Source organism: Eptatretus burgeri, chromosome 8 (genome assembly GCF_056783735.1).
Source record: "Eptatretus burgeri isolate ZD-2024b chromosome 8, Ebu_testis_v1, whole genome shotgun sequence".
Taxonomy (NCBI): Eukaryota; Metazoa; Chordata; class Myxini; order Myxiniformes; family Myxinidae; genus Eptatretus; species Eptatretus burgeri.
Window position 1 is genome coordinate 12,221,017 of NC_140968.1, and position 15,306 is coordinate 12,236,322.

Sequence of the window (15,306 nt, forward strand, 5' to 3'; positions counted from 1 at the left end):
ATAGAGGGGGATCACAATATTCCGATCTAATAGATGGGGATCACAATATTCCAATCTAATGGAGGGGGATCACAATACTCCAATCTAATGGAGGGGGATCACAATACTCCAATCTTATGGAGGGGGATCACAATACTCCACTCGAATGGAGGGGGATCACAATATTCCAACCTAATGGAGGGGGATCACAATACTCCAGTCTAATGGAGGGGGATCACAATACTCCAATCTTATGGAGGGGGATCACAATACTCCAATCTAATGGAGGGGGATCACAATACTCCAATCTAATGGAGGGGGATCACAATATTCCAACCTCATGGAGGGGGATCACAATATTCCAATCTAATGGAGGGGGATCACAATACTCCAATCTAATGGAGGGGGATCACAATACTCCAATCTAATAGAGGGGGTTCACAATATTCCAATCTAATAGAGGGGGATCACAATATTCCAATCTCATAGAGGGGGATCACAATATTCCAATCTAATAGAGGGGGATCACAATATTCCATCCTAAAAGAGTGCTTTCACACTCATCCACCTGAACAGAGTGGTATCACAATATTCCATCCTTCATAGAGCGGTATCACACTAATCCACCCTCACAGAGTGGTATCACAATATTCCATTCCAATCGAGGGGGATCACAATATTCCAATATAGTAGAGGGGGGTCACAATATTCCATCCTAATAGAGTGGTATCACAATAGTCCATCCTTATGGAGGGGATCACAATATTCCATCCGAAAAGAACGGTATCACACTCATCCACCCGAACAGAGGGGTATCACAATATTCCATCGTTCACAGAGCAGTATCACACCAATCCACCCCAACAGAGTGGTATCACAATATTCAATCACAATAGAGGGGGATCACAATATTCCAATATAGAAGAGGGGGATCACAATATTCCATCCTAACAGAGTGGAATCACAATATTCCATCCGAATAGAGGGGTATCACAATATTTCAATATCGTAGAGGGGGATCACAATATTCCATCCTAATAGAGTGGTATCACACTAATCCACCCTAACAGAGGGGTATCACAATATTCAAATCCAATAGAGGGGGATCACAATATTCCAATCTAATAGAGGGGGATCACAATTTTCCAATGTAATAGAGGGGAACAAAATATTCCAATCTAATAGAGGGGGATCACAATACTCCAATCTAATGGAGGGGGATCACAATCCTCCAATCTAATGGAGGGGGATCACAATATTCCAATCTAATGGAGGGGGATCACAATACTCCAATCTAATGGAGGGGGATCACAATACTCCAATGTAATGGAGGGGGATCACAATACTCTAATATAACGGAGGGGGATCACAATATTCCAATCTAATGGAGTGGGATCACAATACTCCAATGTAATGGAGGGGGATCACAATACTCCAATATAATGGAGGGGGATCACAATACTCCAATCTAATGGAGGGGGATCACAATATTCCAATCTAATGGAGGGGTATCACAATATTCCAATCTAATGGAGGGTGTTCATGTGGCGTATTGGCATGGAGCGTTGTGCGGGCGTGGAGGAGTTGTGATAGTAGTCACGTGTCTGCAATGCATATAGCTGTTCTCGCCCGCTCGGGACTTGTAGCACCAGTTCGCAGCATGTGGTATCATTAGCAGTGTCTTGTAGGTCGTGTGCCTGAAGGGTGCATCGAGTGCGTACTAAAGCGGAGTTACGGGCATCCTACGCCTACCCTCTCGCTCGAGGCAATAAAGCGGAATTGTGTTACCCTCCGGCTCATGTCTGCCTGTTCGCACCTCTGCCACGACACCACAGTTTGGTGACATCGATGTTTCGGATCGACGTGTGCAGAGTGCCTGTTTTCCTCGGCATTGACTTTGAGTCGTTGCCGGGACAATTGTATTGTGAGGTGCACAGAGCGCCGTGGGAATCAGCGCAGCTCGCGCGGTACGAGTTCGATCACCTGGCGAGGAGCCCAGGGAAGCGCATCGAGAGTTTCGCCGCACGGGTTTGACATCTCGCTGTCGCCTGCGAATTCACGTCGAGTGAACGGCAGGCCAGGCTCGAAGATCGTTTTATTTCTGGTTTGCAAGAGTTGGAAATGGTTTCTGCAATGCCATGGCGAAAGGACGAGGATATTACATTCAACTCAGAAGTGGCGCCGGCCGTCGCACAGACTCTGAGGGATGTCCGGCCCCTCGATGGCCAGAGCATGACAGGTTATCCGGAGGTCCGTGCGGTGTACCAAGCGTCCACGGCCGCACGCACAGTCTTCGGTGCGGGTCCTGGCCAAACGTTGCAACGCGGCCAGTCGGAGAACGATCTGAACACTCAGGGACATCTACGGTGTGTGTGCCAAGTGTCATTGGCCACCATAACGGTCATGGATGGCGATGTACGAAGCGACCCCAGCGACACGGGGCGAGACCTATAGCCGGTACGATGTTTTGTGCATGACGTACTCTTTTACGTCCCGGGTCGAGACCTGCAGCCTGGGCAAGGTTTTGTGGATGGAACGCCGATCGTGTTTCGAGTTGGTACCGGAGCGGCGGTGTCGATCATAAGCGAGCGCACCGCTCGTGCACTCCCCGGTCTACACCTTCTCAGGTCTACCCTCGCGTTGCACACGTATACCGGTGAAGCGCTACCAGCGGTTGGCAGGGCACACGTCTTGGTCGCCCATCAAGGTCAGCGGGTCGCACTCTCGCTGTTCGTGGTGCGAAGGGAGGGCCCCGCCCTTTTGGGTCGGAGCTGGTTGGCCCGCGTTCAACTAGACGGGACAGCGCCAGCCAGTGACCTTGGACGTCCCGTGCCGAGCCGATTAGCGAGTCGGTGGGAGGAGGTTCCTGTTTCGGAGTTCGTACCTCCAGGTGCGCCTGTGTCTCCTTCGGGCCCCGTACCTCCGTTTGGGCCCGGGCCTCCCTCGGGACCCGAGGTCGAGGTCTCAGTGGCAGGGGCCGCGGCGTTACAACTTGGGTTTCCGTTCATTGCTTCCTGCAACTACGGTATACGGTTCCGGAGCAACGGGAAGCATGCCGGCTGCGACGGACTCGCGTGATTGCGTTGCGCGGAGGGTCCACCTTCGTCTGGATCAACCAACCGGGTTGATGTGTTGGCACTGGGCCAGGTCCAGGATGAGCCGATCACCGCCAAGCAGGTCGCGGTGGAGTCGGCTCATGATACAGTGCATATCCGTGTCGTTCAGGCGATTTCAACGGGGGATTGGAGCGAACCGGTCGCATTCAAGAAGTTTGCGGAACGCGACCATCGACGGTGTCCTCTTCGACGTTCAGATGAGGACCTGCACGCAAGTCGCCTCGAAGTCGTGACAACCAAGAGGCTTGCTTGCAGCGTGGTTCATGATTTGTTAATTGTTGTATGTTTGATTCTCGCGGCACGAGTGATTCAGCATGGTGTTATAAAAGCAAATGCCGACGGTCCGCGTGTGAGCAAAATGTGTTTGATTGGGATCAATGCTTTCTTTGATGTAAAGTACTTGCGGACGATCGTTGCGAATAAAGAGGTCTTCCAGATCCCGGTCTTCGATGGCAATCCGCAGTTCGCTGCAACCTCATGTGTTAGAATTATACTGTGGGAACGCGCTGTACGTAAAGAGAAGTTTGCATCTGCGCCAACGATGTTTTTGCTGTTGTTTGACACTGCTGTGCATCCAGTCAACGCTGATCGTCTATGTGGACGTGCGTTGAGGTCTCGGCTGGATTTGCTGCGACCTAAGGGGTCGGTGGCAGGGGCGGTGTTGCGCCCAGTGCTGGTGCGCGGTTTTGGTGTGGGACAGCTGGCAATGGAGCCGGCTAATTGCCTGGTTCGAGTTGATGGCGGGGAGCCGGGGCAGGTTCGCTGTTCAGCGCCACCCCCAACCCTGATTTCGCCAAGGTCAGACGTGCCGGGCGCCATGGAGCGCAGACCTCTGATCTCGCCAAGATCAGCCGCGCTGGCGCCCGCGGGGCTTGCAGACTCGGGGTGTTTACCTGATTCGGTCCTGTCTGAGGGAGATGTGCCAACTTGTCGACTGGGGGCATTTGATGGTGCCGGGGGAGGTTCGCTTGGGGTGTCATCTCGACCTCGCCGGAAGGCGTATCAGCATGGGCCGCCTGGGGGCGCTTCTGCTGCATCGTTCTACTGTGCTCCCAGACTTCCCTCTATATATCTTTAACACGGCCATTGTTATTATGGTCTGCAAACATCATTGGCTTCGTCGTGCAACTCAGTACTCGAGCGCCAGTCCACTGCATTTGGGATTCAGCTGACTCGCACCAACACAGTATATGATGTGATGGGGATAGAAGGGTGTATTATGTGCCAGATTAAAGATGGTATTATTGTTATAGGTTGTGCGGATGAAGCACGCTTTTCTTTTGAGCCATCTCATCTGGGTTTGGTTCTCAGCCCGACCATCACCCAAGGGTTAGATCAAGTGAGGTGGTACTTGGAGGATTTTGCTTGGTTGATGTCATTTTGTTCCTCTTTGCTTTTTTATGTCGTAGTATTCTTTGCCAATTATGCTTGTCATTAAAAAATCATATTTTTAGGAGGGAGGAGTGTGGCGTATTGGCGTGGAGCGTTGTGGGGGCGTGGAGGAGTTGTGAGAGTAGTCACGTGTCTGCAATGCATATAGCTGTTCTCGCCCGCTCGGGACTTGTAGCACCATTTAGCAGCATGTGGTATCTTTAGCAGTGTCTTGTAGGTCGTGTACCTGTAGGGTGCATCGAGTGCGTACTAAAGCGGAGTTACGGGCATCCTACACCCACCCTCTCGCTCGAGGCAACAAAGCGGAGTTGTGTTACCCTCCGGCTCGTGTCTGCCTGTTCGCACCTCTGCCACGACACTACAGATCACAATATTCCAATCTAATGGAGGAGTATCACAATATTCCAATCTAATGGAGGAGTATCACAATATTCGAATCTAATAGAGGGGTATCACAATATTCGAATCTAATAGAGGGGTATCACAATATTCCAATCTAATGGAGGAGTATCACAATATTCCAATCTAATAGAGGGGGATCACAATATTCCAATGTAATGGAGGGGTATCACAATATTCCAATCTAATGGAGGAGTATCACAATATTCCAATCTAATAGAGGGTTATCACAATACTCCAATCTAATGGAGGAGGATCACAATATTCCAATCTAATGGAGGGGGATCACAATATTCCAATCTAATGGAGGAGTATCACAATATTCCAATCTAATAGAGGGGGATCACAATATTCCAATCCAATAGAGGGGTATCACAATACTCCAATCTAATGGAGGAGGATCACAATATTCCAATGTAATGGAGGGGGATCACAATATTCCAATGTAATGGAGGGGTATCACAATATTCCAATGTAATGGAGGGGTATCACAATATTCCAATGTAATGGAGGGGTATCACAATACTCCAATCTAATGGAGGGGGATCACAATATTCCAATCTAATGGAGGGGTATCACAATATTCAAATCTAATAGAGGGGTATCACAATATTCCAATGTAATGGAGGGGTATCACAATATTCCAATGTAATGGAGGGGTATCACAATATTCCAATCTAATGGAGGGGGATCACAATATTCCAATCTAATGGAGGAGTATCACAATATTCCAATCTAATAGAGGGGGATCACAATATTCCAATCCAATAGAGGGGTATCACAATACTCCAATCTAATGGAGGAGGATCACAATATTCCAATCTAATGGAGGGGGATCACAATATTCCAATGTAATGGAGGGGTATCACAATATTCCAATGTAATGGAGGGGTATCACAATATTCCAATGTAATGGAGGGGTATCACAATACTCCAATCTAATGGAGGGGGATCACAATATTCCAATCTAATGGAGGAGTATCACAATATTCCAATCTAATGGAGGAGTATCACAATACTCCAATCTAATGGAGGGGGATCACAATATTCCAATCCAATAGAGGGGTATCACAATACTCCAATCTAATGGAGGAGGATCACAATATTCCAATCTAATGGAGGGGGATCACAATATTCCAATGTAATGGAGGGGTATCACAATATTCCAATGTAATGGAGGGGTATCACAATACTCCAATGTAATGGAAGGGGATCACAATATTCCAATCTAATGGAGGAGGATCACAATATTCCAATCTAATGGAGGAGGATCACAATATTCCAATCTAATGGAGGGTATCACAATATTCCAATGTAATGGAAGGGGATCACAATATTCCAATCTAATGGAGGGGGATCACAATACTCCAATGTAATGGAAGGGGATCACAATATTCCAATCTAATGGAGGGGTATCACAATATTCCAATCTAATAGAGGGGTATCACAATACTCCAATCTAATAGAGGGGTATCACAATATTCCAATCTAATAGAGGGGTATCACAATACTCCAATCTAATGGAGGGGGCTCACAATATTCCAATCTAATGGAGGAGTATCACAATATTCAAATCTAATAGAGGGGTATCACAATATTCCAATCTAATGGAGGAGTATCACAATATTCCAATCTAATAGAGGGTTATCACAATACTCCAATCTAATGGAGGGGGATCACAATATTCCAATCTAATGGAGGGGGATCACAATATTCCAATCTGATGGAGGGGTATCACAATACTCCAATCTAATGGAGGGGTATCACAATACTCCAATCTAATGGAGGGGTATCACAATACTCCAATCTAATGGAGGGGTATCACAATACTCCAATCTAATGGAGGGGTATCACAATACTCCAATCTAATGGAGGGGTATCACAATATTCCAATCCAATAGAGGGGTATCACAATACTCCAATCTAATGGAGGGATATCACAATACTCCAATCTAATGGAGGGGTATCACAATACTCCAATCTAATGGAGGGGTATCACAATACTCCAATCTAATGGAGGGGTATCACAATACTCCAATCTAATGGAGGGGGATCACAATATTCCATCCTCAGTGGGCAAAAATGCAGACGCAAATTGATGGCGCTTTTTCGGAAAACCAACATCTTATCTTCCAAATGTGAGCTCTTCAGGTAGATCCTACCTTGCCATTCCAGTTAACGATGCCACATCACCTAGATACGATCGCTGCATAGAGGGCATTTGCTGCCTACACGGTGAATATGACAACACCCAAAATAATCAAAGTGCATGTCCAACAAGTCCCAGATACGCGAGAACAAAGTTATCGGATAAAATAAATGAATGTGCAATTAATGTTGCTAAAAGATACATTTACATATTTTCATTGGCAGACGAGGGGAACAATCCGAGCATTTATTGAGGATGTGATAAAAACACGACGAACAAATTTTGTACTCCAACTTGGGTACTTCATTTTGTGAACATGAATTCAGCTCCCACTTATCCATTTTAATTGTTGGTTAAAATACCATTCATATCCTCGGAATCGGATGAGACAATCAGTTCAGTTTCTTTGCTCATAATGACCAGACTCGGTGACATGATGGTTAAAAGCAGAGGTTCCCAAACTGTGGTCTGTGCACCACCACAGGTTCCCACACTCCATTCAGGTGGTCCACAGAAAGGTTGCAGAATAAGCAAGAATATCTGTACTTGCCCTGCACATGTTTTTTTTTTTTCTGACGGCGGAGATCAAGGCCATTTTGACGATGAATACAGAAATAGACAAGAACGGCATTCCGTAATGCGTATACCTCCGCCAGGCTAAACAGTTTACATTTTGTATCCCAATGATAGGCCAGATCTGGATTCGGACCTGAACCAAAATCGAATATGCTTGTTGTTGTCCCCAACACAACTCATCTACCAAGTTTTGTCATAACCCATCTGCAACTTTTTGAGATATCATGCCATACATCGTTTTTGGCCCCATCTCAATACTGAAGAATCAATGAAAAAATAATAATTCTCAGTTCCGGATTGGGATCCAGATGTTCACCAAAATCGAATTAATTCGTCCTGGTCACACACCCAACCTGTCCACCATTTTTCATCGGAATTCGTCAATAACTTTTTGAGATATCCTGTTTAAACAGGGGTGAAAACCAAGCCAAGAAAACCAAGAAAACCAATAACAATAATTCGATATAACACTCGGAGCGAATGCTCCAAAGTATCCGAATCCGGATACATTTTGAGACAAATCGTGGTGAAAACATCACCTCCGTCCACCTTCCGTGGCGGAGGTAAAAATTCTGAACCCGACCCAAGAGTAAAGCTGATAAACATTACATCCGACTTCCCAGAACTTTGCTCAAACTAGAAGGGCACTCTTTGATGTCACCAGTTATACCTCCGCCCACATTTAAAAAAAAATTTAAAAAAGTCTGCTGAACCACATAGCAATGACATCATCAATCCCCCCACCCCACCACCCCCTCCCCCCAATTCAATTTAGCCATGAAAAATTTTCATACTGATCGGACAAAGCGTTCAACATATGCAATTATGACGTCATAACAAAGCAACCGATGAAACAATTTAAAAAAAATCCCACTTGTTTCCCATGGGAAGTACTTGAGATGTGCCAAGTTTCAATTTTCTCCATGGAGCGGTATCAGAGATACAGAGGTCCAAAGTTTTCCCATTTTTCCAATATGGCTGCCACAACACATGACCTGTGACATCATAATTATGAAACATTCGACATGAGTAGTCACACCAATGGTGAAAATTTCCTGGCAATTGGATAAGTGGTTGTAAAGCAAACAGAGGAATTAGCATGGACGTATGTACGTACAACCCAAAAACATATTGCCTCTGGCGACTTTGTCGGTGGAGGCCTAAAATAAAGGCCTGTGTGTCCGTGATCATGATATCTCTAAATATGTGGACAGATTCAGATAAAACTTGATGGACAGGTTGGGTGTGTGACAAAGACGAATTGATTTGATTTTGGTGAAGATCCGAAACCAGATCCGAGAATATAATTTCTTAAGTGATTCTTCACCATTGAGAGATGGGGCTAAAGACGATATACATGTAGTACGATAGCTCAAAAAGTTGTGGATGAGTTGGTTAGGTGAGAAGAACAAGCCGATTCGATTTTTCTTCAGGTCCAGATCCAGATCCGGTCTATCAACGGGATAGAAAACGTAAACTGTTCAGCTTGGCGGAGGTATGCGCGCAACCGAATGCCGTTCTCGTGATGAAACTATCTTTATGCCTTTAGGATACTACTTTATATTATTATTCTATGCATGTATGCGATACTTGCCTTTCCTCAATCATCGCTTCAGACATTAAATCCTTCCTCTTCTCCAATGGCTTGATTTCCGATCATCAATTTGGTTTCAGACCAGGTCACTCTACCCTGGATATGCTGCTTATGCCACCCAACAATAGTTGGAGGTCCTCAATGCCGGACATGAAATCTGAGCCATATCCCTCGGCATATCGTGTGCTTTTGACACAGTCTGGCACCCTGCCCTGCTCACCAAACTCTCTTCCTCTGGTATCCAAGGCCATCTCCACTCATGGCTCGCAGACTTCCTCACCTATCGCAGCCAACGTGTGGCCCGAAATGGAGTTCTCTCATCCCCTCTTCCTGTCCAGGCAGGAGTTCCTCAAGGCAGCGTTCTGGGTCCTGTTCTTTTTCTGGTTTTCATCAGATCTCTCCAACTCTGGAAAATCCTCTATATCTCTTTGCTGATTACTCCACCCTCTGCCGTACCATCTGCCATCCCTCAGTCCGGCAAGCAGCAGCTTCTTCGCTCACTGAAGATCTGGATAAAATCACAAACTGGTCCAACACGTGGAACATGTCTTTCAATCCAGACAAATCTTACACTCTCACTATCTCTCTCCGAAAGGATCGTTTGGAACCCCACCCCCCCCAATATACTTTCTCAACAATCCTCTGGAAGAAGTCCTTTCTTTCAAGCTTCTGGGTCTCACTATCTGCCATGACCTTTCCTGGGAAAGCCACGTTTCGAAGCTGGCCTCCAAAGCCAGTCGCCGACTGGGAATCCTCCATCGTGCAAAGTCCTTTTTAAGCCTACCTGAGCTCCTGACCACATACAAAGCTTTCATCCACAGCCTGATGGAGTACTGCTCTCTCCTCTGGGCTGGTGCTACTGCCTCACACCTTTCTCGGCTTCACGCTGTGGAAACCAAGGCATTTCGGAGCATTGGTATCTCCCGCGATGAGGCTGGGTCTTTGGACCGCTCACTCTCTCGCCGCAGGCAGGTCGGTGGTCTTTCTGTCTTCTACAGTCTCCTCTCCCGTCTAGCCACCCTGCTCTGTCTGAGATTTGTCCCCACCATATTTCCGCAGGGCGTTCAAGGTCCACCAACAACCCCCTTCTGGTAAAACTACCAAAATCAAGAATCACTGCTCACCTTCACTTGTTCTTTTTCCCTGCATTTGGAATAAGCTCCCACACTCTATTCAATCCCATTCTTCCCTCCAGGCCTTCAAAACAGCTGTTCACCACCACTTCTTATCGTCGCCATTGAAATCCTGAGTCTTTTCTACCCCCGTTAATCCATGCCAAACCCACCTCCTTCAAATTCCCTGATTTCCTTCCTGAAAGTCCCTGTAATGTCCATCTTGTATACCCATATTCCCCACCCATCCCTCTCCCATCCACAGATCTCCTAATGTCTCTGTTCCCCACTGTTTTGTCCTTCCCACTCGCTCCCGTCTCGTCTCATGCCCCCCCCCCTTGCTGTGCGTTGTGTGATAGCTCTCGTATGAACCTCAACAAGGTATACAAAAAAAAAAATTCACTGCATGCTGCTGTTGGTTTTTCAATGCCTCTTACAGCCCAAAGTTTCACCTCTGCAGTTTTAATAAATTTTCTGCGGCCCGAGTTGACACAATAAACGAAACTGCAGAAATATTAGGATTAGTTAAAAAGTGACTGAATGTTATTTTTATGACTTTTCAGTAATCACCCGTGACCATTCATCACCTGATTGATACAAACTTTATTTGTAGGTGCATGGTTCACATGTGGCGCATTTTTCAACCAGTTTGGCATCACACTCGAGTCAGCCTGCATTTTGGAAGCCAAACCAGGAAGGGGTTACTGGAAGAATGCATACATCCTGGAGCAGATAGGGAAGTTCGGAGGACTGAGAGAGCAGAGGGAGCAATTTTGGAGAATAGGCGGTCGAAAATCGAGACCACTGACCCGCTTGCGATGCGGAGCAACAGATCATGAGCTTCGGCTTCACTAATGGAGATTCCAATCATTTTGAGAGCTTCCAGGAGAGACAAATGTGATGCTGGGGTGTCAGCCCACAACGAAGAGCGGTACTCCATTAAGCTACAGACTGTGAGCACCTCTGATTTTTCAAGGAAAGACTTGGATCGATGAAGGAAGCCCATTCTGCGGCTGGCTTTGGACGCCAGCTTCGCTATGTGGTTAACCCAGGAAAGGTCATAGGTGATGGTATGAGTGAGAATAAATGTTTAAACAAGCTTGCAATTATACATTTAGTAATCCAATGATATTCGAAAATTTGTTGTTCAACGCATTCAATGTTGTTTGAGTGACAGCATTTGGTTGCCTGGCAAAAGTCCAAGATCGGTCACCAAATCAAAGCCATTTTTTAACTCGCTGCACAATTTGATCATCGAACCACGTGAAAGGCACGAATCACCAAATTGTGCAGACCGTGTCCTGTGTATTTCAGCTGGTTTAATGTTCAATCCCATTTGCTGGAAGAATAGCAGAGAAGTATACGCACTCACCTTTGAGCTGTCTCCTGTTAGTGTTCAAATCTTGAACCACCTACCAACTACCGCCCTATTGTTTTGCATGCAGGTCAGGGCATCAATGTGTGTGCCATTAATCAGAAGGATGTTTTTCTGGATGACTGTCTGCCAGTCTCGGGGGTGTTGGTGGATGCCAACGATCACACGGCCTTCTTCACGAAGAGTAGGTGAGTTCTCACCGGCACCCTGACCCAATTTCAAATTTCTGCCACAGTCGAGTCAGGCCTGGCTAGGCGGTTCCAGAAAGACCTAGGCCATAATCAGCCGACCCACACTACCCCACAAGATGGGAATAATTGGTGCCATCAAAGAAGAAAAAAAAAAGTTATCCCACACAAGGTACCCAATCACACATCTCTCTATTCCACAGCAGGTGCAACTACATTGGCTGCCATCTTCATTTTACCAAGAATGCTTCTGTCATGATTGATTAATTTTCTGTATAACTTACTCAGAGTAACCAATGTTATTGCCCAAAATTTCGGTTTTGAACTATTACCTTTGGAAGTTCCATAATAAAAAAAGTCCACGTAAACCATTAATCGTCCTCATATATACGAGGGTAGACATGATCATTGTTTTGGATTGGAGACGATCTGAGATGGTGGTGAACAGCTGCCTTGAAGACCTGGAGGGAAGAATGAGATTTAAGAGAATGTGGAAGTTGGTTCCCCAGGTGCGACAATAAGAGGAGTGATTGAGTGGAGGTGAGCAATGACTCTGGATTGAGGTAGTTTCACCAGGAGGTTGACGGTGGACCGTGTCTTCCTTTCAGAAACCTGGGTGGGGGAGGGGGAGAGAGACAAAGCATGCAAAAAAAGAGCAGAGGGTGCAAGACCAGAAACGAGGTGGTATAAGAAGACAGAGAGACCACCGACCAGTCTGCGATGGCAAAGTGATGGATCCATCGACTCATCTTCAGCACACGAGATTCCAATGATCTTGAAGGCCTCGGCTTCCATGGCATAAAGATGAATAATGTATAATGCTGGGGAGCCAGCCTAGAGGGAAGAGCAGTACTCCATTAAGCCACGGATGAAGGCCTTGAAGGTGGATAGGAGTTCAGGTGTGCCAAATAAGGATTTTGTACGACAGAGGAGTCCCAGTCGGAGACTGTCTTTGGAGGCCGACTTTAAAATCAAATTCATAAAGTTCCACTGTTGAGAAGTGACAGCAAGCGAAGACAATGCACACCATTTCCTTTCAATTTCCTTCCCTTATATGTGCTTGATAGCTTCCTTTTAATTTTTCAATGACAAAAACAATTATTAGGTCCTCGTGGAGGATCTCTAAGTTTTACTCACGTTGTTGTTCTTAATCTTCCTCTTGTGGACTTTTTTGTTTCACAGCCTACAGTTTTCATCGAAACTTCCTGAAACTTGGCGTATACATGTAAAAATACCCTGCGCACACAGTAACCTTCTCCCATTTTGAAAATTCCTCCAAGAAAAAAAGTTATGACGTCAAAATATGTCCGCTAATGGAAATCGACTAAAAAATTATCTCCAAAACTAGGCAAGCTTTTTGAATTCCGTTTGTGGGAATCGAACAGGGCATTAGCAGAGATGAATTACCGCTCATATGATACATCACTATGACGTCATATCAATTTTATGACATCATTCCTATTTTTTGACATTTTTTGTTTCACAACCCAGAGTTTTCATCGGATCTTCGTGAAACTTTTCATGTATATGCAGAAAGCCCACGCGCAGGCAATAACCATCTCCGATTTTGGAAATTCTTCCTCGAAAAAAAGTTGATGTCATAATATCGCCACGAATGGAAATCGCCTTTCCCATTATCCCTGAAACTAGGCAAGCTGTTTGAATTTTGTTTGTGGGAACCAAGCCGGGCATTAGCATAGATGATTTATTGCCAACCTGATACATCACAATGACATCATATTCGTTTTTATGACATCATCATTAAGAGGACGAGGATCTTAGCTCATTTGAGCTTGTTTTCATTCATATATTTTAAATAATCATGTTCAAATAACTGACCAAATGTGATATTTTAATGAGCCATTATCATACACAAGATCCCCAATGCTGAGCCGACAACAACATTGTTCTCGTGTGGTTGCACTCACGCAAGATGAATGCCACAATGTCATCTTTACCAAGGTCCTCTCTCAAGATCCTTTTGAGAAACATCATCATATCAGGTAGGACATTTAGAGGTGTGGTATTAGGAGTCTCAGTGAGGGAACTTAATCGAAATAACTACGTTTTTCATTATTTAGTTTCAAACTAGAAATTATGAAACTGTGATTCAGCAACATAAAATAAGGAACTAACAAACTGTGTTTCAGTAAATTGATGTACGAAATAACTTACGACCCTGTATTATTGACCCCTTAATCCATTTCTTCGTTATTGATGGTCCTAATTATTCCCACGTACTTGTGGGGTTGGCCGGGGGAACTTTTTGGCCGAGGTCTTTCACAAACCGGGTGGCCAGGCCAGATTCTCGTCTAAGTAGTTATGGCAGGAATTTGGAACTTGTTCACAGTGCTGGTGATAGATTGCCTGCTCTTCGCGAAGGACACCATGGGATCTTTAACCTCCACCGATTAAAGCAAGCAGACGGGACATACAGTTAAACGTCCTTCCAAGGGATGGCACACACACACACACACACGCACACACACACACACACACACACACACACTGATGAATCACCCTGCCTGTGAAACACCGGGAGGACAGTTTATAGCTGGGTCAGGATTCAAACCCAGGCTAGACATCTTCGAGGTGAGTGTGAGTACCTCTCGGACATCCTGCCAGCACAACCTCTTAATCCACAACATCATGTTACAGTAAGAACATCTATGATCTGAAATCATAACTTCTATTTGCTAACCTCTCAAGTCCAATAATAGTAACGTCATAAAACAGCAAACCATTAAACAACTTACCTTGATAGGGGAATCAAAAAAACAACTTGTGTCATGTTCGATGGTGTACAAACCGTGGATAAAAACCTGGGATAGACAAGAATGTAAAAACAACAATGTTAGCAAGATAGATGATGGACTTCACATGTCGTCTCATCAACACAGACATTTCTCATATCCCTGAGTACAACATCAAATGTACGGCAACATTGCAGTATTTCTGAAGTATAAGTAATCGTTTTCGGGTCTCTTTTTGGTCGGAATAATATCGAACCAGCTCCAAGCTTACGGTCCCAAAGAACGAAATGGCTGTCCCTTTAGTTTTACCCAATCAATCAATTTCTGAAAGAGCACTATTTATTTATCGAAACAAATTCTAAAAGCACTTTATAAAGAAGAACGGTAAGAAAAGCATCTTCGTTCATATAATCAAAGGACTGCAACCAGGTGGTGCATGTAAGATGCTTCCGGGTGGCTGATGCGTGCGTGCGAGAGTAACATGGGAATTTGTCAGATAAATCAATGCAGTACCTTTCCAATTTTTTTTTTTGGGGGGGGGGGGGTGGGAGAGAGCAGCCTGTCTTGTGCAAAATAATTATCTGCATTTATTAAAGCGGAGAATATCTTCATCGGCAAACACACGTTTTCACCGTTAAAGCTCAGAGATGTTTACTTATTTAAATGGATGTTC

At 45.3% G+C, this 15,306-nt stretch overlaps 1 protein-coding gene across 4 annotated transcripts in view; it reads right to left on the reverse strand.

The window, feature by feature from the left end:
• The window catches only part of VPS41 (VPS41 subunit of HOPS complex), a 142,941-nt gene that overhangs the window by 105,390 nt on the left and 22,245 nt on the right, over positions 1 to 15,306 (reverse strand). For all 4 annotated transcript variants that reach the window (XM_085890885.1, XM_085890882.1, XM_085890883.1 and 1 more), the window contains one exon: positions 14,637 to 14,702. In XM_085890885.1, coding sequence (XP_085747011.1) covers positions 14,637 to 14,702 — 66 coding nt within the window. The remainder of the gene's footprint in view (positions 1 to 14,636; positions 14,703 to 15,306) is intronic.